The following is a 24,237-nucleotide window of genomic DNA, read 5'->3' as shown; positions in this document are numbered from 1 at the left end:
GACTAGACAACTTCTTATTCAATCAGGACAACGGGTCTTCAGTCTGTCAGTCAGATCTGCACTGCCGTCTCTGTCGTGGAATGTAGACGAACCAGCCGCCGCTCCAATGTTCTCGCTCCTCACCCTACTAGCTACCATTCGGATAAACCCAGGAACGACGTACATTTGACATTTTTGACATTTTTCTTGTTTTAAGGATGTTTTATTTCCCTTTTCTAAGGGCAACAGTCAGAGAGGATGGGAAAAGCCTTTTAATCGATTGAAACAGCAGTAGAAAGTGGTCCCGTCACTCACAATTATCCTCATTCTTTCTCCCTGTCCGTTCGCCCTGCGGGGTCCGTCGGGCAAAATCAGCGTTTAATAATGTGGCTAAATGTAATTGGACCTTTTTAATAGCCTCAAGGTTCGGCCAGACATTTAGGTTTCGTTAAGGTTACGAAACTATCTTGAGGAATGAGTTCTGTGTGTCATTGTGCGACTTGCAAACCCAACTGTTTTGCAGTAAGTTGGTGCTCTGAAGTTCTATGCATGTCCTTTTTTGCCCCAAAATGTGGGATTTCCCAAGGATTAATAGAAACATGTTCTATAGAACATGGTGTCAAATTATTTCAGGAGACAAAAATGTGTTTTAGTTATATTAAAATGTTTCCTATGTTGCGATTAATACTTATCATTCTGTGTGTGTGCGTTTTTGCAGAAATGTGAGTTTAACATGGATAATCTGAGCAAGCCGGAGCTCCTGACCCTGCTCAGCATCATGGAGGGAGAGCTGGAGGCCCGGGACCTGGTCATAGAAGCCCTGAGGGTGAGTCTGGACCACACACACACCTAAGTTTTCAGTACCCTCGTGAGAAAATGCAATTGGGAATTGAACCGTTGTTACAGATGATGCAAGCTGTAGAAATCTATATGGACTTGCTCAATACATATGCAGACTGTGATACGTAAGTGTTTACTTGTCAGCGATATGGACGAAGGATGTTATTTGTGTAGGCTTGTTGTTGTAAGGGCCACTTTGACCGAAATCTGGAAGTTCTACAGTAGGGAAGAGGTTACTGGATTGAGAAGGTTCTACAATACAGATGTGATGGATGGTGTGGTTCAGTTGGATGCAGACAAGGTGACACGGTGTCCGTTCCTCTCGGTTGTGTGTCCTGGCATTGAGGTGACTATCCATCCTCCTCGGGGGGCTAAGTGGCAAGTTATTTCTGTGAGAAGAACCATTCAGGACACTCTCTCCCTCTCTACCCCCCCTCTCTCTCTGCTGTATTTAGGTCAGAATCACACCACTGAATTTTGCTCGCTGCTCCACTTCGAGCTGTCCTGTCCTCTTAAACTTTTTAATAGGTTTCTTAATGTTGAGTAGTTCTGGGAGCAGGGCTGGAGATGGGATTGAGGCCAATCTCTTTTCTTAGCCTCTGGAAAGTGATATTTGAAATCAGCACGTTGTTCTCTACTGGCGAGAAATGCGGTTTGTACTGTATATTGTAGTTTTTCTTTGATGTAGTGCGTTTTTTTGTTGTTGTCCTTATCAACCTGACTGGCCTTGAACAGTGTTTTCTGGCATCATTTTTTTCTTCCTTGCGCCTAGGCAGTGGCTGTGCTTGGTTTGGATCTATACCGTGCATTCGGAAAGTATCCAGACCCCTTGACCCTTTTGCACATTTTGACATGTTACAGCCTTTTTCTCAAATGGATAACAAACAAAAAAATCCTCATCAATCTACACACAATACCCCATAATGACAGAGATTTTTTTTAAAACGTTTTGCTAATTTATAAAAATGAAAAACAAATACCTTTTATTTACATAAGTATTCAGACCCTTTGCTGTGAGACTTGAAATTCAGCTCAGGTGCATCCTGTTTCCATTGATCATCCTTGAGATGTTTTTACAACTTGATTGGAGTCCACCTGTGTTAAATTCAATTGATTGGACATGATTTGGAAAGGCACACACCTGTCTGTATAAGGTCCCATAGTTGACAGCGCATGTCAGAGCAAAATCAAGCCATGATGTCAAAGGAATTGCCCGTGGAGCTCTGAGACAGGATTGTGTCGAGGCACAGATCTGTGGAAGGGTACCAAAACATTTCTGCAGCATTGAAGGTTCCCATGAACACAGTTACCTCCATCATTCTTAAATGGAAGAAGTTTGGAAGCACCAAGACTCTTCCTAGAGCTGACCGCCCGGCCAAACTGAGCAATTGGGGGAGAAGGGCCTCGGTCGGGGAGGCTCCAGAGTTCCTCTGGGGAGATGGTTGTCCTTCTGGAAGGTTCTCCCAGCTCTACAGCACTCCACCAATCAGGGCTTTATGGTAGAGTGTGTCTTTTACCACTCCACAGTAAAGGACACATGACAACCCGCTTGGAGTTTGCCAAAAGGCACCTAAATGACTATGAGAAACAAGATTCTCTGGTCTGATGAAACCAAGATTGACCTATTTGGCCTGAATGCCAACCATCATGTCTGGGGGGAAACCTGGCACCATCCCAACAGTGAAGCATGGTGGTGGCAGCATGCTTGTGGGGATGTTTTTCAGTGGCAGGCACTGGGATGCTAGTCAGGATCGAGGGAAAGATGAACAAAGCAAAGTACAGAGAGATCCTTGATGAAGACCTGCTCCAGAGCGCTCAGTACCTCGGACTGGGGCGAAGGTTCACCTTCCAACAGGACAATGACCCTATGCACCTAGCCAAGACAACTCAAGAGTGGCTTCAGGACAAGTCTCTGAATGTCCTTTAGTGGCCCGGACTCGAACATCTATGGAGAGACCTGAAAACATCTCTGCAGCGACTAGAGGTCGACCGATTAATCGGAATGGCCGATTAATTAGGGCCGATTTCAAGTTTTCATAACATACGATTTAAAAAAATAATAATAATTAAAAATATATATATTTTCAAATACCTTTTATTTAACTTGGCAAGTCAGTTAAGAACACATTCTTATTTTCAATGACGGCCTGGGAACGGTGGGTTAACTGCATTGTTCAGGGGCAGAACGACAGATTTTCACCTTGTTAGCTCGGGGGATCCAAAACTTGCAACCTTACAGTTAACTAGCCCAACGCTTTAACAACCTGCCTCTCATTGCACTCCACGAGGAGCCTGCCTGTTACTCGAATGCAGTAGAAGCCAAGGTACGTTGTTAGCTAGCATTAAACGTATCTTATAAAAAACAATCAACCAATCATAATCACTAGTTATAACTACACATGGTTGATGATATTACTCGTTTATCTAGCATGTCCTGCGTTGCATATAATTGATGCAACGCTGGGGGATGATTTAACAAAAGCGCATTTGCGAAAAAAGCACAATTGTTGGACGACTGTACCTAACCATAAACACCAATGCCTTTCTTAAAATCAATACACAGAAGTATATATTTTTAAACCTGCATATTTAGCTAAAAGAAATCCAGGTTAGCAGGCAATATTAACCAGGTGAAATTGTCACTTCTCTTGCGTTCATTGCACGCAGAGTCAGGGTATATGCAACAGTTTGGGCAGCCTGGCTCGTTGCGAACTAATTTGCCAGAATTGTACGTAATTATGACATAACATTGAAGGTTGTGCAATGTAACAAGAATATTTAGACTTAGGGATGCCCACCCGTTAGATAAAATACCGAACGGTTCCGTATTTCACTGAAATAATAAACGTTTTGTATTCGAAATGATAGTTTCCGGATTCTACCATATGAATGACCAAAGGCTCGTATTTCTGTGTGTTATGTTATAATTAAGTCTATGATTTGATAGAGCAGTCTGACTGAGCGATGGTAGGCAGCAGCAGGCTCGTAAGCATTCATTCAAACAGCACTTTCGTGCGTTTTGCCAGCAGCTCTTCGCAAGCACAGCGCTGTTTATGACTTCAAGCCTATCGGCCTAATGGCTGGTTTAACCGATGTGAAATGGCTAGCTAGTTAGCTGGGTGTGCGCTAATAATGTTTCAACTGAGACTTGGAGTAGTTATTCCACTTGCTCTGCAAGGCCCGTGGCTTTTGTGGAGCGATGGATAACGCTGCTTCGAGTGTGGCTGTTGTCAATGTGTTCCTGGTTCGAGCCCAGTTGGGCCGAGGAGAGGGACGGAAGCTATATTGTTACACTGGCAATACTATAGTGCCTATAAGAACATCCAATAGTCAAAGGTATATGAAATACAAATGGTATAGAGAGAGTCCTATAAATACTATATTAACTACAACCTAAAACCTCTTACCTTGGAATATTGAAGTCTCATGTTAAAAGGAACCACCAACTTTCACATGTTCTCATGTTCTGAGCAAGGAACTTAAACGTTAGCCTTTTTACATGGCACATATTGCACTTTTACTTCTCCAACACTTTGTTTTTGCATTATTTAAACCAAATTGAACATGTTTAATTATTTATTTGAGGCAAAATTGATTTTTAATCATGTATTATATTAAGTTAAAATAAGTGTTCATTCAGTATTGTTGTAATTGTCATTATTACAAATAAAAATGTTAAAAAATCGTCAGATTTAATTGGTATCGGCTTTTTTGGTCCTCCAATAATCGGTAACGGTATCGGCGTTGAAAAATCATCGGTCGACCTCTAGTAGCGATGCTCCCCATCCATCATGACAGAACTTGAGAGGATCTGCAGAGAAGAATGGGAGTAACTCCCCAAATACAGGTGAACACCAAGCTTGTAGCGTCATACCCAAGAAGACTCAAGGCTGTAGTCGCTGCCAAAGGTGCTTCAACAAAGTACTGTGTAAAGGCACTGAATACTATTTTTAAATGTCATATTTCAGTGTTTTATTTTTGTATGCATTTATAAAAACAGTTTGCTTTTTTTATTTTTTATGATGCATTGGTGTAGAATTTGGCTTTAAAATAACAAAATTTGGAAAAGGTCAAGGGGTCTGAATACTTTCCAAATGTACACCCATCTCTTGTTCCCTCTTTCTCATTCTTTCTGTCTGGCATTCATGCTGGCTTTTAGTGTTCTTCCCGGCTCCCTCCCTGTGGATATCGTATCTCTGCAAAAAATAAATAATGCCCTCTTGACAGTCGTGATGACTGTCCCAAACACAAAGACCCTACTTGTTCTCCCTGAGATAAGCCTGCTCAAAGAGGGAGGAGAGCGATGGATGGATAGAGAGGGGGGGGCCTATACCCTGAGAGAAAGAAAGTGTTTCCCATTTTGTTTGTCTGTTTCACTTGCTTTGGCGCTGTAAGCATGTGTTTCCTATGCCAATAAAGCCCATTGAAGTGAGAGGAAAATAAATGGGAAAGGAACTAAAAAATAGTTGAGGACAGAGATAAGGGGCCCACATCTTGTCGTCTTGAGAAGGGTGGAGAGGCTGACATCCTCTGTGAAAGTGAGATGGACGGTGTGCCAGAGAAGATTTGGCTGACAAAATCCTCTCAAATCGCCAGAACGAATGGAGCCATAAAAAAAAAAGTGTCATCTGGAGACCAGCTGGCTAGAGCTATTGATATCACACAGTTAGACAAGTCCTCTTCTTTTAAACCAACTACTAGTGCTGTGCCATTTAACCAATATTTTGTTTTGTTGTAAACAACTAATTGACCGACGTCTGTTTTAATTATTTGAATTTATTTGAGTTTTTTTTCTTCTTTTCTGTGAGCTCAATGAGCACCACACAGTTTCTCTCTCTAGAGAAACATCAGAGCCAGCCTCAACTGTGCGACGTAATAGGGAGTTGTAGTTTCCAGCAGGCCAATATTCTACATAGTTTAGCGCATACAAACGGGGTAATTAACTCAAATGACCCTTGTCCATTGCGCATCTACTTGTCCGGTCTGCGTTTCTTTTACACGAAGAATCCAGGTGCTGTAGCTCTACTTGAAAGTACATGATCTAAGTGATTTATAGTTGGTATTCAGCAGTTATAAGTGTGCCTTATTTACTTTGAAGAACTACTAAAATAGTGATTTTTGTCAGACAGCATTAGGTAGCAGCTCTGTAGAGATGATGACTTGGAATGAAATAAGTCATCAAATAAAACAAATGTATTACACAACTGAAATATTTTATTAAAGTAAAGTCATTTGAATAAGTGATTACGTGATAAGCAGTAATGAGCATCATGGGACTTGTAGTAATTGTTTTATTTTCCATTACAGCATTCAACCTACATAATGCATTGTAATAAAATCAACAACAAAACATTGACAACCATGATAATTTAGGAATTGAACCTAAACCAAACCGACCTCAAAAAGCACTAATTGCTCAGCATTACCAACCACAGTACGGTACAAAACACCAGACACCCCCCGAGCCACCCACTGTCCCTAATATCATCACATAGACAGACCTCTGAAATGTTGACCGACTAAAGTGTGGTGGGCCGTTTGGATTGGTATTGGTGTTTTTGTGTTTGCGGTGTTTGGGTGTTAAGAGGCTTTTGTGGCGACGACTAATTAGCATGTGGCTAAAACTGGCTGAGCCCCGCGAATCAGTTTCATTTTAGAGAATAGAAGGGCCGTAAACAGATTAGCCAAACGAGCGCAGTCACATGATTAGTGCAGCAGTACAGCAGAGCACTCTCATTCTTCTGGTGGCTGAGCGTGTCTGTCAATGATCAACTGTCAACAACCAGGGTTTAGTAGCAGTTGGTCCGGGCAACCACTTAACCCAAGACTGGGCAATAAAACACAGTTTGTTAAAGGTGCAGAAATCGCTCCATCATTTCCTGGTGACTAAAATTCGAATAGTTTTGTCTAATTTCAGTTTGCGACAAAACAAGAGGTAGTTGTGTGGAGAATCATTGTAACATCTAAGCCGCTGTGAAATCTATTTTTATTTTCAGCTGTTTGAAGCTGGTATACAAAACCGAATGTATAAGGCACTGGATGCATAAGAACGGTGCAATATAGATCAGCTCTACCTACCACTTATTAGACGCTTTCAATGAGAATGGCAGATCTATAACTCACATTTCTATGTTTTGGTCAGGCATCCAAAATGTGACATATTGCAGCTTTACAAGTGAAAGCTCTTTTTTTTTTGGGAGTGCCAAAATCTCCCATGGCGATGTTTGTTCATAATTCATGTAAAAAAATAATAATAAAGCTATGGTGGATCCCCTGATTTGACCTATGCAGTTGTTAGATCGGGGATTATTTTATGTAAGGAAGGAAGCATTTTATAGGCTTAAGTATTCCAAAAGGGCACAGGTCCAGCACACCAGGCGTATATTAATTCCACCCACTACTGACTTTGGTTCATTCTCTCGCATGCTCCCAACAACAGCGCTGCGTGTGATCTCTTGTATGAGTAAAATGCTATGATACCCTTATCCTTGAGGCATTATGTAGCCAACGTTTATGCATAGCAGGATGCCCCAAGCAAGTTTTATTTATTAAAAAAATAAATATATTTATTTATTTATATATTTATATATATTAAGCGTTGAGACATGGATTGTGTGGGGGTGGTGATGATGGTGGTCGCTATTCAAGCAGGGTTGTAACATGACCCAAAAATCTCAATGACTCTATCGCCATGCAGGGGGGGGGGTTTGGTTGCTATGCGGACATCAGAGCCAGGTGGTTGGTTGGATGCTAATTTGCTAGTGTGGTGGAGAGAAGAGGGTTAAACTGAGACTTAACACCAGCCAAGGTAGACCAGCCTCTGTAGCCATCCAGTTATCTATATATACATACACCCGTCACTCTGCCTCTCCAGTGGATTTATGTCTTACATTTTATCTCCATACAGGTTTCTGTTTCCAAAACTAGAATCTGTAGATTTTACCCTTTCGCCAAAGTAATTGTTTAATTTTTAAAATTTTAAATGTGGTGTTTTAAAATGTATTTTGACACTGATAGGGGTGGGGGGATTTGAAGCACTGTCATACTGACACAGGTTAGTCTCTGGAGAGAATGGAGTCTGTGTGGTTGACCAAGTGTCTGTCTTGAAGAGGGTCAGTACACGAGTCGTGTGTTGTTTTACAGGGTCAGCCATAGTAGTACCTTTCGGTTACTGGCCCAACATTAGGCCACCTGCCGCCTTATAACACAGGGGGATTGGAGAAGAGAGAGGTTTAGGAGGTAGGTCTTAGGAAGCTGCTCTCACTGTCTCTCTCTGGTGATTGGTGGGCTACAGGGTGAACTGTCTCCCGGATGATTGGATGACGCAGCACAGGCCTGTTTGATGTGCGTCAGGCTTCACTCTAATGTTGCGCGAATGTGTTTACACAGGGTCGTTCCACCTTGATTGCCAAATGAAATAGGAGAAGGACACCAAAATAGCCCCCCTCTCTTTCTCAATCTCACTTTGCTGTGTGTGTGTGTGTGTGTGTGTGTGTGTGTGTGTGTGTGTGTGTGTGTCTGTCAAGGTTACCGTTGGCCGGTAATTGCTGTTTTTTTTGTATACATTTTTTTTTAAAGCATCCCCCCCCCCCATTCCCCGTCATGCTTATCGGTCTCAAGGTTCATTTACATAATTTGGTGGAATTATATTGACTTGTGTGTTTTCATTAGTCATCATGTATCTTATCACATACGCACAGCATACAGAGCCTATTTTGAGCGGAATATCACCTCCGCTCTAGATCCTCATCTCGTTGCTGCTCGAGTGAAACCTGCTTTTAGAAGCCTAGTCATTGCGCAGCAATTCTAAATGCAGTCGCATGTTAACTGTTTTTGCTGGCCGCTAGGGTTGCAAAGGGTCGGAAATTTTCCGGTAAATTTCCATGGGAAGTTAAGCCCCGGGAATTTTTGCTTAAATTCATCAAAAAAGTTAGCTTATAACAGTGCACATTTTTGGGGGGGAGATACACAAGGCAATTCTAGGTCTTGTGGCATATTTTGGTTAAACTATCCCCAACCCTCTGCATGCACAGTGCATTCTTCCATCACATGTACAGCTGATTCTCAAGATCTTGCACACTAATGAGATGCTATTGAGCCCACACTACTACACTGTCTGAGCCAAGGACTACATGCTTTCTGGAAAGAATGCAACAAAGATGCAGAATCATCTGGCCAAGTGCATAAAGTTCCCTCAGCGCTCACAACAAGCAACCTCTGACAAAAGTCCCTCTACTTCTGTTCGAGATGAAAATGATGAATCAAGACAACCTAGCAATAGCTCATGGTCCTCCTGGAATCAGATTTTTTTTTTTTTGACAATGGAGGAACGTAGTCAGAAATGCTGATGAATGTCTTATGCAACTGGTTCACCTCTGATTCTCACAGGCAATGTGTATCGGGAGAGATTTCTGAGTGTTCTTTGCCCAGCATACACCCCTCCAACCAGACATGCTTTATCTACTAATTTGCTGGATGCAGAGTTCAAGTAAATCATAGAGAAAGCTAACTGTATTGCAATCATCTCTGATGGGTGGTCGAATGTTTGTGGGCAAGGAATAATTACCTACATCACCTCCACCCCTCAACCAGTATTCTATAAGAGCAAAGACACAAGGGACAACAGACACAACGGTCTCTACAGATGAGCTGAAGGCAGTCATCAATGACCTTGGACCACAGAAGGTATTTGCACTGGTGACAGACAATGCTGCGAACATGAAGGATGCTTGGTCTAAAGTCAAGGAGTCCTACCCTCACATCACACCCATTGGCTGTGCTGCTCATGCATTGAATCTGCTCCTCAAGGACATCATGGCACTGAAAATAATGGATACACTCTACACGAGAGTCAAGGAAATGGTTAGGTGGGTCATCAAGTTATAGCAGCAATCTACCTCACCAAGCAAAGTGAGAAGAATAAGAGCACCATATTGAAGCTGCCCAGCAACACCAGTTGGGGTGGTGTTGTCATGATTGACAGTCTGCTGAAAGTGAAGGAGTCTCTCCAAGAAATGGCCATATCACAGTCTGCCAATATGGACAGCCCCATCAAGAGGATCCTCCTGGATTATGTATTTTGGGAAAGAGTGGTAAGCAGCCTGAAACCCCTGAAACATATAGCAGTGGCCATTGCACGGATTGAGAGAGACAATGTCATCCTGTCTGATGTTCAGTCTCTGCTTGCAGATGTAAGAGAAGAAATCCGTACTGCCCTTCCCACTTCACTGTTGCTCCAAGCAGAGGAAACTGCAGTTCTGAAATGCATCAAAGAGCGTGAAGACTTTTGCCTGAAGCCCATACACGCCGCAGCGTGCATGTTGGACCCCAAGTATGCTGGCAAGAGCATCCTGTCTGGTGCAGAGATTAACGAGGCCTATGGTGTCATCACTACCGTGTCTTGCCACCTTGGCCTGGATGAGGGCAAGGTTCTTGGCAGTCTGGCAAAGTACACTTCCAAGCAAGGGCTTTGGGATGGAGATGCAATATGGCAGTCGTGCCAACATATCTCATCAGCCACCTGGTGGAAGGGACTTTGTTAATCTGAGGCTCTTTCCCCTGTTGCCTCCATCATCCTCCAAATCCTACCAACATCAGCCGCCTGAGAGTGCAACTGGTCTTTGTTTGGAAACACACACCCCAAAGCACGCAACAGGCTGACCAATACAAGGGTTGAAAAATTGGTGGCCATCCGGGCAAATTTGATGCTTTTTGAGCCTGACAAAGAGCCATCCTCAACAAGGTTGGAAAGTGACAGTGAAGATGAGGCCTCAGTCGGATGTTCAAGAGGTGGACATTGAGGAGGTCCAGGGAGAAGACATGGAAGTCTGAGAGGAAGACAACCAACGCTTTAGTTTCTAGACTATCATTTCACAGATGTATGTTGAAAACATTTTTGGGAGATGCGATGCGTCATTGGAGATCATTCAGTATTCCCTTTTGTTGTTCTGTGAAATCATCCCATGTGAAGAGTCAATGAATTTAATTAAAATTTGATTCGTAACCTAAATAGTTTTTGAAAATGTATATTGGAAGCATTTAATCATTTGCAATTCTGTCTACTTATGATAAGCGTGCCTCCTATTCGCCATTCAAGTGCGTAGGCAGTGGTAGGCAGGCTATCGGCATGGCACACAGCACGTTGCAATGTGAGCTGGAGGCAGTAGGCCACGCATTATGAAAACATACACATATTTGTTTGAAACCTGGATGTTTTACCACATATTTTAAGGCATGTCTGACCTTCCTTCAAATTATAGGAAAAATCCGTCTGTAGAAACGTGGAGGCAATTATTTTATAAAGACTTCATCATTTGCATTTCTCTCCTGTGTTATTGGTTTTCCTATAGGCATATTGTCATACCTTCATACCGACCTTGTGCCATACCGGGATATTCGGTAATGCCAGCACTGAACACAATGCTAACAAGTACATGTAATCCCATAGAGGGTGCTAATTAAATGCTAACGAACATTGCAAACGGTTTGAGGGAGCGTGCAATTGGAATGTTGACTGCAGGAATGTCCACCAGAGTTGTTGCCAGAGAATTTTCTGTACATTGTTCTACCGTAAGCCACCTCCAACATCGTTTTAGAGAATTTGGCAGTACGTCCAACCGGCCTCACAACCGCAGACAACGTGTATAGCGTTGTGTGGGTGAGCAGTTTGCTGATGTCAACTTTGTGAACAGAGTGCCGCATGGTGGGGGTATGGGCAAGCATAAGCTACAGAAAACAAACACAATTGCGTTTTATCCATGTCAATTTGAATGCACAGAGATACTGTGACCAGATCCCGAGGCCTATTGTCGTGCCATAAATCCGCCGCCATTTCATGTTTCAGCATGATGATGCACGGCCCCATGCTGCAAGGATCTGTACACAATTCCTGGAATCTGAAAATGTCCCAGCTCTACCATGGCCTGCATACTCTCCAGACATGTCCCCCATTGAGCATGTTTGGGATGCTCTGGATCGATATGTACGACAGTGTTTCTGTTCCCTCCAATATTCAGTAAATTCTCACAGCCATTGACGAGGACTGGGACCACATTCCACAGGCCACAATCAACAGCCTGATAAATTCTATGCGAACGAGAGGTAAATGTTGGTCACACCAGATACTGACTGGTTTTCTGATCCATGCCCCTACCTTTTTTTTGTAAGGCATCTGTGACCAACGGATGCATATCTGTATTCCCAGCCATGTGAAATCCATAGATAAGGCCTAATACATTGATTTAAATTGACTGATTGCCTTCTATGAACTGCAACTCAGTAAAATCATTGAAATTGTTGCATTTATATTTTTGTTCCGTATAGTTACTAATTTAGAAAACTGTTGTACATTTGGGTAACTAAATAGTTGGAAGGTATCTAGCTGGCAAACATTTAGTTGTGAATTCAATACTGCAATTAGATCACCTGGCGTGTGCTGCACAATAGGGAGTGACTCACAAGGCTCCGGTCTCACTGTTGTGTGCTTGTAAACAAGCACCATGTGACTGGGGACTACGGTAAAGCTTCGTAATAATGTGATGGGTGAAATGAATTGCACAAGTTGACTGCGGGTATTTACATAAGTAGCGACAAATATTTTAATTCATTAAAAAAACATCAGGAACAGTTTCAACGGTGTTGGAAAACCATCCCATGGCTTTTTCCAAATGCCCTGGTATGTATACTGCCCCCAAGCCTATTTTCATATCAACTTTCTTTCATTGTCCAGAAGCCAAAGGCACAATCCTAGTCATATTAGTAACCCATCCGAGTTGTTGCATCTTCAGATTCTCCCTCTTCCTTTTTTTTTAAAAGAGATCTTTTTTGTTCTCTCCGTCACATATGGGACCGCACACATCAGGTGCGCTGTTTTAGAATGGCGTTTTCCTGCAAATGGAATTTTGGCAAATGTTTGAAAAATGTCATTTTGTATTGGCAGCTTCATCACAGAAGTGATCTAAGTATTATTCCTGTCATTCTGAGCACCGTTGGTGGACCACCTAATGGGTTTACGGCTCAATGCATATGGGTCCGTTAAATTTCCCAACTGGCCGGTAATTTAAAATCTTGTCCAGCGCCACGTTTTCCTAATGGAAACCCTGGTGTGTTTGTGTGTATGCTCTTTTTTTTGGGCTGTGTGTGTTGCCTTTTGTAGGAGTGGTTTTTAGCATGTTAGACCTAATTTTCCACTTTTAGTGTTTAAGCATCATCCAGTCAATTGTTTTGGTAAGTTCCATACCTGAGATTCCTTTGGCTTGAATAGTTGCTTGCATGAGGTCATATAGTGGTAGTGGCCAGACTCTCACAAAAATAATGAAATAATCTGCAAACATCCACAATTGTGCTTTTGAAGAAAATGGAAAAGCAGCTTCAGCCGAAATATGTTGGCAGTAGAGGTCGACCGATTAATCGGAATGGCCGATTTTTAATTAGGGCCAATTTCCAGTTTTCATAACAATCGGCATTTGGACGTTTTTTTGTTTGTTTGTTTTTTGTGTGTTTTTTTACACCTTTATTTAACTAGGCAAGTCCGTTAAGAACACATTCTTATTTTCAATGACTGCCTAGGAACAGTGGGTTAACTGCCTTGTTCAGGGGCAGAATGACATTTTTACCTTGTCAGCTCGGGGATTCAATCTTGCAACCTTACAGTTAACTAGTCCAAAGCTCTAACCACCTGATTACATTGCACTCCATGAGGAGCCTGCCTGTTACGCGAATGCAGTAAGTTTCTAGCTAGCATTAAACTTTTCTTATAAAAAACAATCAATCATAATCACTAGTTAACTACACATGGTTGATGATATTACTAGTTTATCTAGCGTGTCCTGCTTTGCATATAATCGGTGCGTATTCGCGAAAAAGGACTGTCGTTGCTCCAATGTGTACCTAACCATAAACATCAATGTCTTTCTTAAAATCAATACATAGAAGTATATATTTTTAAACCTGCATAGTTAGCTAAAAGAATTCCAGGTTAGCAGGCAATATTAACCAGGTGAAATTGTCACTTGTGTTCATTGCACGCAGAGTCAGTGTATATACAACAGTTTGGGCTGCCTAATTTGCCATAATTTTACATAATTATGACATAACATTGAAGGTTGTGTTATGTGTGTTATGTTATAATTAAGTCTATGATTTGATAGAGCAGTCTGACTGAGCGGTGGTAGGCACCAGCAGGCTTGTAAGCATTCATTCAATCAGCACTTTTGTGCGTTTTGTCAGCAGCTCTTTGCTGTGCTTCAAGCATTGCGCTGTTTATGACTTCAAGCCTATCAACTCCCGAGATTAGGCTGGTGTAACTGATGTGAAATGGCTAGCTAGTTAGCGTGGTGCACGCTAATATCGTTTCAAACATCACTCGCTCTGAGGCTTGGAGTGGTTGTTCCTCTTGCTCTGCATGGGTAACGCTGCTTCGATGGTGGCTGTTGTCGTTGTGTTCCTGGTTCGAGCCCAGGTAGGAGTGTGGAGAGGGACGGAAGCTATACTGTTACACTGGCAATACTAAAGTGCCTATAAGAACATCAAAGGTTTATGAAATACAAATGGTATAGAGAGAAATAGTCCTATATTTCCTATAATAACTACAATCTAAAACTTATTACCTGGGAATATTGAAGACTCATGTTAAAAGGAACCACCAGCTTTCATGTTCTGAGCGAGGAACTTAAACGTTGACTTTCTTACAAAGCACATATTGCACTTTTACTTTCTTCTCCAACACTTTGTTTTTGCATTATTTAAACCAACTTGAACATGTTTCATTATTTATTTGAGGCTAAATTGATTTTATTGATGTATTATATTAAGTTAAAATAAGTGTTCATTCAGTATTGTTGTAATTGTCATTATTACAAATAAAAATGACAAAAGTCCGATTTAATTGGTATCGGCTTTTTTCATCCTCCAATAATCGGTATCGGCGTTGAAAAATCATAATCGGTCGACCTCTAGTTGGCAGTGTTGTTCTGCTCTCCAGAGCAATAAGTCTTGTGCTCAGGAGTAGGCATGTCATCTCTCACTTGTCAACAGAGCACATGGATACACGTACAGGAATATGGATAAGGAAAACAAGCAGCATTTCACTAGCTAGGACTAGCATACGGATAGCCTAGATGTCACTAGCTAGGACAGGGATTAGGATACGGTTAGCCTAGATGACTAGAAGAAGCTATATAGGTTGTTGGATTGCTGAAGCATGGTCTGGGACGGTGTGTCACAGCCTCATTGGACTAAGCTTGTTGTTATTGCAGGCAATCTCAACACTGCATTACAGGGAAGACATCCTCCTCCCTCATGTGGTACCCTTCCTGCAGGCTCATCCTGACATGACCCTCCAGCATGACAATGCCACCAGCCATACTGCTCGTTCTGTGCGTGATTTCCATGGCCATGGCCAGCGAAGAGCCCGGATCTCAATCCCATTGCAGCACGTCTGGGACCTGTTGGATCGGAGGGTGAGGATTGGGCCATTCCCTCCCAGGAATGTCCGGGAACTTGCAGGTGCCTTGGTGGAAGAGTGGGGTAACATCTCACAGCAATAACCTCTTGGCCGGGATTCCCTCCTCATTAGCAGGAATGTTTCTGAAAATCGGGTGTTTGCTCTCAACTTTTCTTAACAACACTGTCATCTCAGATTTTCAAAATATGCTTTTGAACCTTTGACTAATTTGTGGAAGAGTGGGTGTAACATCTAACAAATAAATAAAATCATTTACCTTTGAAGAGCAAATAACTCCCAGCCACATACCAAATGCAAATCTGGTGCAGTCCATGAGGAGGAGATGCACTGTTTGGAATCAATCCTCAAGGTGTTTTTTCACATTCTCTTCAATGCAGTTCTGATGGCCCCATGGAAAAATACTGGCAGGTGACAGATACTGACTGTTACTTTTGATTTTGACACTGCAGACTTAATGCAGCTGATGGCCACACCAGATACTGACTGTTACTTTTGATTTTGACCCCACCCCCCCTTTGTTCAGGGACACATTTTTCCTTTTCTGTTTGTCACATGTCTGTGGAACTTGTCAGTTGTTGAATCTTATGTTCATACAAATATTTACACATGTTAAGTTTGCTGAAAATAAACACAGTTGACAGTGAGGACGTTTCTTTTTGTCTTTTTCTTGCTGAGTTTATTTACATGGTTCTAGCGATAGGCGTGTTGTGCAATACGTTTTGGTGTCATTACGTGTTCAGTCTTTACACGTTCTTGAGAATCAAGTGGTTCAGAAAAGCAGGTGTGACCTTTTCCAAGCTTTCTCCCTTGAGTGCCAATTCCATCGCAATGCGAAACGCGACAAGACTGTATTGACTATGGAACATGGGAAAATATCAATAAGGGATCATTATAGGAAACAGATACACGTTCAAATTGGTATGCATACGTTATTGATCATTTCAACGGTTTACTTACTCTAATGGGCAGCTGCCTGTTTTGCCCCTCTGGCCATGGAAAAACTGTTTCAATTACTCCTGGGATGATGAGGGCTGGGAAAACCTGCATGATCTGTCACACAGACTGTTGCGCTGTTAACGGCATCATCAGTGTCTTCGGTAGTTAAGTGTTGGCATTATCAAGTCCCATCGGAACAGCAAACACACTACATGTCGGTTGGTATTGCCTTGATTTTTCACATTTGCACCACCAGTTCCCTGTCTCTGGGAACTGGTCTGCCGATCTGCCCGTCTCACCTGTTGCCATTTCCCCCTCGTCTTCCATCTGTCGAAGCTCTTCATCAGTATATTCTGGCTCATGTATAAATATGGTTCTCAATATCCTCATAATAGTGGAAATATCCAAGTGCCCACAAAGACATGAGATGGCTGTAGAGTGTCTTGTGAGGACATTTTGAAGCATTTTTTTTGTCTGCCCACTACCACTATAAGGCTCATGCAAGCAACTAAGCCAGCCAAAGAAATCTCAGGAATGGAACTCTGACTAAAACCACTGTCGAGATGATGCTTCAACACATTAAAAAAAAAGTGGAAAATGAAGTCTAACATGCAAAAAATAACTGAAATATCCCTTTAAGAATGTTTTTTTTCCATTTGTCACATCCCCCAGTGCGCAGTATTGTATGTTCCGCAGAGTTCTATGTTATGTGTGCACGTTGCCTGAGTGTTGAGTGGAATGGACCCTCGTTAGCAGTAGGAGGAAATTAACCACCCCACACACACACACACACACACACACACTGTTAATTCACCGTGGGTGTTTTGCGGCGGGGTTTGTTGCTCGTGACAGAAGGAGAGGAGCAGCTGCGAGCAGTTGTTACATCACCAAGCAAGGACTGCTGTCGCCGTCACCATGGATAAGAGGCCTGATGACCAGGGGAGAGCGAGTCCGACAGAGAGAGAAAGAGAAAGAGGAGAGTGACTAAGTGAGACCGAGAGTCAGAAAGCCCAAGAGAATGTTAGAACAGCCAGGGACCTCACGATATTATCATGACACTTAGGTGCCGATACGTAATGTATTGCTGTTCTTTACCGTGGCATTGTTGTAATTTGATGGTCCAAACCCAGGTAACATGCACACCTTTGGCCGACCTATCAAGTTGCATGGGGAATGTGTCGTTTGGAGAGAGCTTGCACACTGGGAACATGTCGGTTCGAGACATCCAGAATAGACATCAGCATGTGGATGTCTGGTCGACGTATAAACGTTGTAAAACTGCAGAGTTTAGAATGTGGGCATTCTACATACATCTGCACGACGTCTTGCCAACGAGTAAACGCTGTCTAAACTTCTTTCTTCCCAATGTATCCTGTATACATCATGCCTACGTTGGGCAGGTGTGTGTGTGTGTGTGTTATCTGGGAACATTGCTCGCTATATGTCTGTTGCAGAGAGCGCATGAGAAACTGATCAGTCATGGAAATGAAAGTGCTGAAAACACGTTGGCTCACTATTTAAAAAGAGGAACGAGCTACAGGATGGAGAATACCAGAGTTTTGGAGCAGGTACAGTCGACTAGCGCAGAAATAACGCTACCTAGCAGCAACAACAACAACAAAAAGATTCACACCCCAATACTTTTTCTTCTCTCACATTTTGTTGTGTTACTGTCTGAATTTAAAATGGATTCAATTGAGATTTTTTTTCTCTCACTGGCCTACACACAATACCCCATAATGTCACAGTTTTTCATAATTTGTTAAAATGAACTGAAAATGAAAGCTGAAATGTATTGAGTCTAACTAAGCCTAAATACCCCCAAGAGTAAAAATGTGCTTAACAAATCGCATAAGCTGCATGGACTTTTGTTTGCAATAATGGTGTTTAACATGATTTCTGAATGGATACCTCATCTCTGTACCCCACACATACAATTTATCTGTAAGGTTGAGCAGTGAATTTCAAACACAGATTCAACCTCAAAGACCAGGGAGGTTTTTCCAATGCCTCGCAAAGAAGGGCACCTATTGGTAGATGGTGTGTCAATACACCCAGTCACTGCAAAGATACAGGTGTCCTTGCTAACTCAGTTGCCGGAGAGGAAGGAAAGCGCTCAGGAATTTCACCATGAGGCCAAGTGTAACTTTAAACCGTTTTAATGGATGTTGTCGGAGAACTGTTGTTCCTCCAAAATAGTAACCTAAATGAGAGTGAAAAGGAAGCATGTATAGAATAAAACTATTTCAAAACATGCACTAAAGTAATGCTGCAAAAAAATGTGTCAAGCAATGAAATTTTGTCCTGAATACAAAAAGTTTTGTTTGGGGCAAAATGAAGATGGGATGAATTCACCATTTCAGCAGGATAATAACCTAAAACACAAGGCCAAATCTACATTGGAGTTGCTTACCAAGAAGACTGTGAATGTTCCTGAGTGGCTGAGTTACAGTTTTAACCTAAATCTGCTTAAAAAACTATTGCAAGACTTGGTTGTCTAGCAATGATCAACAACCAATTTGACAGAGCTTGAAGAATTTACAAAAGTATCTATATCCACAGTAAAATGAGTCCTATATCGATATGTAAACTTCTGTAAACTTCTGACCCACTGGGAATGTGATGAAATAAATAAAAGTTTAAATAATTCTTTCTACTATTATTCTGACATTTTTCACTAGGATTAAATGTCAGAAATTGTGAAAAACTGAGTTTAAATGCATTTGGCTAAGGTGTATGTTTTCTTCTGACTTCAACTGTGTGTGTGTGTGTGTGTGTGATATATTGTCCAAAATAATGTTGCGATATGTAACTATCAATTTATTCCCTCATCACTACTTTCATCCCCATTGTACTTTCATTCTTTCTCTGTCATCATCTCTTATTGAAGAGTGTGGAATAGCTCTGAGCACAGGGCCATGGTTCCCAATCAATGACTAGGCATCTGCGTGAGGAGAAGGGCCTGCCAGTGTGTGTGTTTGTCTGTTCTTCTTGGATATAATTGAATGTCTCCCACAGACTTTAGTAAGAGTAATTATGATGAATAATAGGGTATTAGACTAGAGGAAGGTTAATGACAATGAATAATGACAAAGAATATGATGACTTGTCATTCACCACATTTCAATTTCATCATTCCATTACATTTGAAAGAATGATTAACTAACTAAAAGGTGGTTAAATAATTAATCTTACAACAAAGCAATTCACAAACCGCAATGACAGCAGAGACACTGGCCAGCCCAGACCCCAGACCCCAATGACTACTTAGATAGAACTTCTATCGTCACCGTGTCAGCAGAAATCCGACTGAGGCTAGCCACAATGGAAATAAACCTTCAGGCTCGGTGTTAATCCTCCATAATTGTTACGTTCATGTTAATGTCGCCTCCAGCTGGAGCATCTTTATATGCATTTGAATGATCATATGAATTAAATCAATCAGTCCATGGGAGCCGTGGGGATGTGACTGGAGCTGTTGGAATGGGAAACGCCAAGTGTGTGAGAGAGAGGCTGAGGATTGAGGAAGGGCCGGATGGGAAGAGAGCGGTGTTTTAAGTGCTGCTGTGTCTGTGCTGTATAAGGCCTGGCTGGCTTTCATTTGGACTGGTGCCCTGTGCCCCCCCCCCACAGCAGACAGTAACCCCACTACAGCCCTTTCAATGAGACACTCCGTACTGGACGGTGACACCTGGCCGCTGTCTGCTTTTATTAAAGATATGTAGACATAAATCACCGCCACTACTGGCTTCCCAGGCAGTGGTCAGTAAAGCTATAGAGTTCGCTGCCACAATTCAAGGCAAGGGCTTAGCAATGTTAATGTAAGCCTTTTTAAAAAATATTTAATTGGGAGGACTTGCCCTATCCATCCTGGTAAACTGTTTCCTTGTTTAACTATGTATGTGTGTGTGTTCAGTTTCATATCCACGGAAATTCAGAAACTGTCTGTAATAAAACAACCAAATGAGGTTGTTCTCTTCTTTATCTCTGTCTCAGTACAGTCCCGCCTTGAGGCTGCGGCTAGGGGTCGTCTGGCTTGTGAGGAGAGGAGGTCTCGGTGACTGTCTTGTCGTTATACAGAAACAGCTTTGTCCTATAGGAGAGGATAGCAGAGGAGAGCTGCTCTTCTCAACACTGGCTCTTCTGTTGTCCCGCTCGTGGTTACACTATTGTTAGCACTGCCCTCCTACCTGCTGTCAGGGGACACAGGGCTACCTACCTTTTTTTAGGTCCCCACATTTTGAACCTGGTTAGGTCCCCTTAGTGTGACTGGGGGGGATAGCCGGATAGCTCCGGTCTTTGAGGGGCCATTGGTGTCGCACGTTTGCCCTCTATTCATCTACAGTAAAATGCCAACGCAAGTCAGCGTCATTCACAAGTTTCTTCAATGCCGCAAGGACTTTCCTGGCCTGTCGCAGGCCTCTTCTGTTCCATTCTACTCCCAACATTACTTAACCACCCACCTCATCTCATTCATGGCCACATAGTGTCTTTACAGCCTCCCCTCAATCCCTCCTCCATTTGGTAGGTTTGGGTTGGCGGCAATATTCCCAGGCAGGGGACTTATAATTCAATCTGAATGGAGTTGGTTGTTTTTAAAGGATGCAGAGCGCTTTGGGGTCATTACAGTGTGGGCTTATTTTATTGGAACCCGCGGTATGTACACTGAGCTTCTGGGGAAGAGGAAGGCGAAAGCTGCATGGTTTAGGGAGAGGGCAAGGGTGTATTGTAGGTTTTTGGAAGGGCGTCTCTGAAGCGGGCGGGTGGGTTATGTACCTAGGGAGGTCCGCTGTGTGTGTGCGCGCATATATTGAAGGGGGTCTCTGAAGCGGGTGGGTTATGTACCCAGGGCGGTCTGCTGTGTGTGTATTGAAGCGGGTGGGTTATGTACCCAGGGCGGTCTGCTGTGTGTGTATTGAAGCGGGTGGGTTATGGGTCTGCTGTGTGTGTATGGGTTATGTACCCAGGGCGGTCTGCTGTGTGTGTATTGAAGCGGGTGGGTTATGTACCCAGGGCGGTCTGCTGTGTGTGTATTGAAGCGGGTGGGTTATGTACCCAGGGCGGTCTGCTGTGTGTGTATTGAAACGGGTGGGTTATGTACCCAGGGCGGTCTGCTGTGTGTATTGAAGCGGGTGGGTTATGTACCCAGGGTGGTCTGCTGTGTGTGTATTGAAGCGGGTGGGTTATGTACCCAGGGTGGTCTGCTGTGTGTGTATTGAAGCGGGTGGGTTATGTACCCAGGGCGGTCTGCTGTGTGTGTTTAAAGGAAACCAGGGCTGTCAGTCTGTATTTGGCGTAAATGCATGGTGATGGGCGGAAACATAGCTTCCTTGCGGTTTTTGGGGTTAAGAGACCAGAGGCAAATCAGCCCACTCAGACACACGCACAAACACCCACACATGAAAACACACACTTTTTGAGGAGGTCCGCTTGACCTTCAGCCCTATGCGACCTTCAGTGAGTGAGTTAGTGGTTGTTTGTTTAGTAAGCCAACATGAGTTTGATTGCGTGATGAACAGTGTGTGGTTGACGTGATCTAGGATGCCCCTGTCCAGACTGACCATTAAAGAGGAACAGAACATGTTTTAATAGGTGTGTGACTGGGCAATTCCACAGTAATGGAATAATGCTTTGACTCTGTTTTTTTGTCACTTTAAAATATATGCTAAACAAAAAAAAACATAGATTTCAAAGTTGATGCGCAAGGACTACGTCTAACACTTTCCACAAAATGTACAAAAACAAATTCAGCAGATTAACTTTGCAGGTGTGAACTTTGGTAACGCCAATGCGAGCAGATACCCATAGACTTCCAGTCATTGCACTAACGCTAGTTAGCATTGGCCGGCGAAACTACCTAGAACTTCCTTCATACTGGACACAGACCTGAACATGGTTTCCACTAGTTCATCTGGCTCTGGGGAAGGGAGTATCCCTTTAAAAGATGTCTGCAGAAAGACTGGGGTGTCAGCTATGACATGGCACTGTGAGTTTTATAAAAAAATCTATTTTTGGTTATTCAAGTACAGTAAGTGAAGTGGCTTTACACCCGGTAACGGAATTACGTCATGGGTCCCTGATCTGTACTACACAGAAATGCATAATTATGGATATGAATTCTCCTCGTGTTTCACAAGTTTGGACAGTGCAGCAGATCACAGAAGAGTATAGTGCATAGAGTGTAGAGTTCTGTGCAGAAGAGTATGTTACAGTAGAATATACTGTATTCTTCTCTACTGTGCTATACTCTTTCTTTACTGTAATGTATTTCACTGTACTGTGCTATCCAGAATTGTGAAACACACGTCTGTGATGGATTCCGATTTGGTTCGGTCTGTCTGTGGGTGTTTACATCAAGGTCAAGGTGGGCTGAATAAATGTCAACTGCCCATGGGCGTCCGGTGCTCAGTGGGTGAGGGTGTCGGTTACATTAAATGGAAAGACAAAGGGGCTTATGGGTAGGTGTGCGTGAGCGAGTTTGATTGATCGCTCTTGGTTTTGACCAACAGACAAGGAAAAGCATTATGAGCTGAACATAACAGTATACCACTGTAAGGGAGGACAGTAGCGGGTGACCCAAATATATTTTGTGACTTATGATTTCCCGTGGTAGCGAATTCAGTTTGGTAACAGAATTAGGAGTTTTAATCACTTAATAATTAACAAACAAAATTCATATCAGTAAAATGACGACAACTATTTGATAGGGTCTACCTTTACTTGTTACTTCGGTGAACTTTCGTTATCCTCCCTCATGAGGGAGAGAAATTAGAAAATATCTTAAAGATATGTGGGTTTTTGGTCAGTATTTCTTAAACTTACAGAAGGTAAACCATTTCTCAAATAAAATATACAGTAAGTGTTGATATTAGTTGGCAAGGGTCTTTACGTCAACTTTTGTGTTTTGATGTATTTCTGATACCATTTTAAGACTTTTTCTGGTAGATCGTTTTCTAAGACCCATTTTCCATTTATTTATCGTGAAATCAAAGCCTCTTTATTTATGATTATGCCACATTTTTCAACCATTTTCCATGTTAAAAAAAAGGTATCTGTGCCCAAAATATAGACTCTGAGCTTTCATTTGACACCCAATTGATGTGCTCATGGGCCCTTTTTAGATGGAAATGCCCTGGTGTGGTAATGGACTTGTTGAAGGGTCAACAGCCTCCGTTTCTCTCTCACACACACACACGCGCACACACACACACACACAGACATGGACACAGAGAGAGAGAGGGAGGGAGAGAGAGTTCATTTGATTGAGTGGCCGGCCTCGCACTCAAGCGCTACACACATGTGTTTGTGCACAAGTGAATTGCGTTGTCACCTTGTGCTGTACATTGTCAGTGCCCCGCCACTCTAAAACAAGTGCTAAAAGCACAGCTGCCATTTTATCTCCTGTGTCTGGGACTGAAAGCAGCAGAGTAGTGCTGGTAGAGTGGGGTTCATTAAATGTCTGCTGTGCAAGACTCTAGGCCATGGTATTTGTCATTGGATGGTAGGCCCTGCTAAAGTTCTCACTCTAGTCATATGGTTTATTACTCTGCCAACCTCCAAACAACCCCTTCTCTTTCTCTCTCTTTCTTTCTTGCTTCCCCCCCTTCTCTCTACCTGTCCTTTCTTCCCCAACCACCCCCGTTTCTGTCCCTCTCTCCCTCGATTCCCTCCACTTCTCTCCACCTCCCTTCCCTGGCATGTTTTAAGTAGTATTTCCTCAGGTCTGTGTGTTGGTGCTGCTGCTTCTATTCAATGTGCTTTTCTAACTGCTCCCCTGTGTATTCAGGACAGTCTATTCAGGGGTCTGTCACCATCTCACTTGCTACACTCTCTCTTCCCATAGTCACCATTCCCTATTTTCATTGGCTAGCCATGGGGGAGCAATGACCTTTGCCACCCACTCTTATTGGTCGGTCCTCAGTTACGCTTGGTGTTTGGGTGTAGGGTGACCTGAGTGGCCTGGTATACTTTTTGCCAATTTGTGGTTTTGGAATGCATTCAAAATGGCACCCTATCCC

The 24,237-nt window shown here is 42.7% G+C and overlaps 1 protein-coding gene across 1 annotated transcript in view; it reads left to right on the top strand.

The window, feature by feature from the left end:
- The window catches only part of LOC135524124 (cortactin-binding protein 2-like), a 67,033-nt gene that overhangs the window by 3,737 nt on the left and 39,059 nt on the right, over positions 1-24,237 (top strand). Inside the window, 1 exon segment of the mRNA XM_064951333.1 lies at positions 698-805. Coding sequence (XP_064807405.1) covers positions 698-805 — 108 coding nt within the window.

This window comes from Oncorhynchus masou, chromosome 31 (genome assembly GCF_036934945.1).
Source record: "Oncorhynchus masou masou isolate Uvic2021 chromosome 31, UVic_Omas_1.1, whole genome shotgun sequence".
NCBI lineage: Eukaryota > Metazoa > Chordata > Actinopteri > Salmoniformes > Salmonidae > Oncorhynchus > Oncorhynchus masou.
Note: the sequence above shows the minus strand (reverse complement) of the source record. Positions and strands in the feature narration are given on the sequence as shown.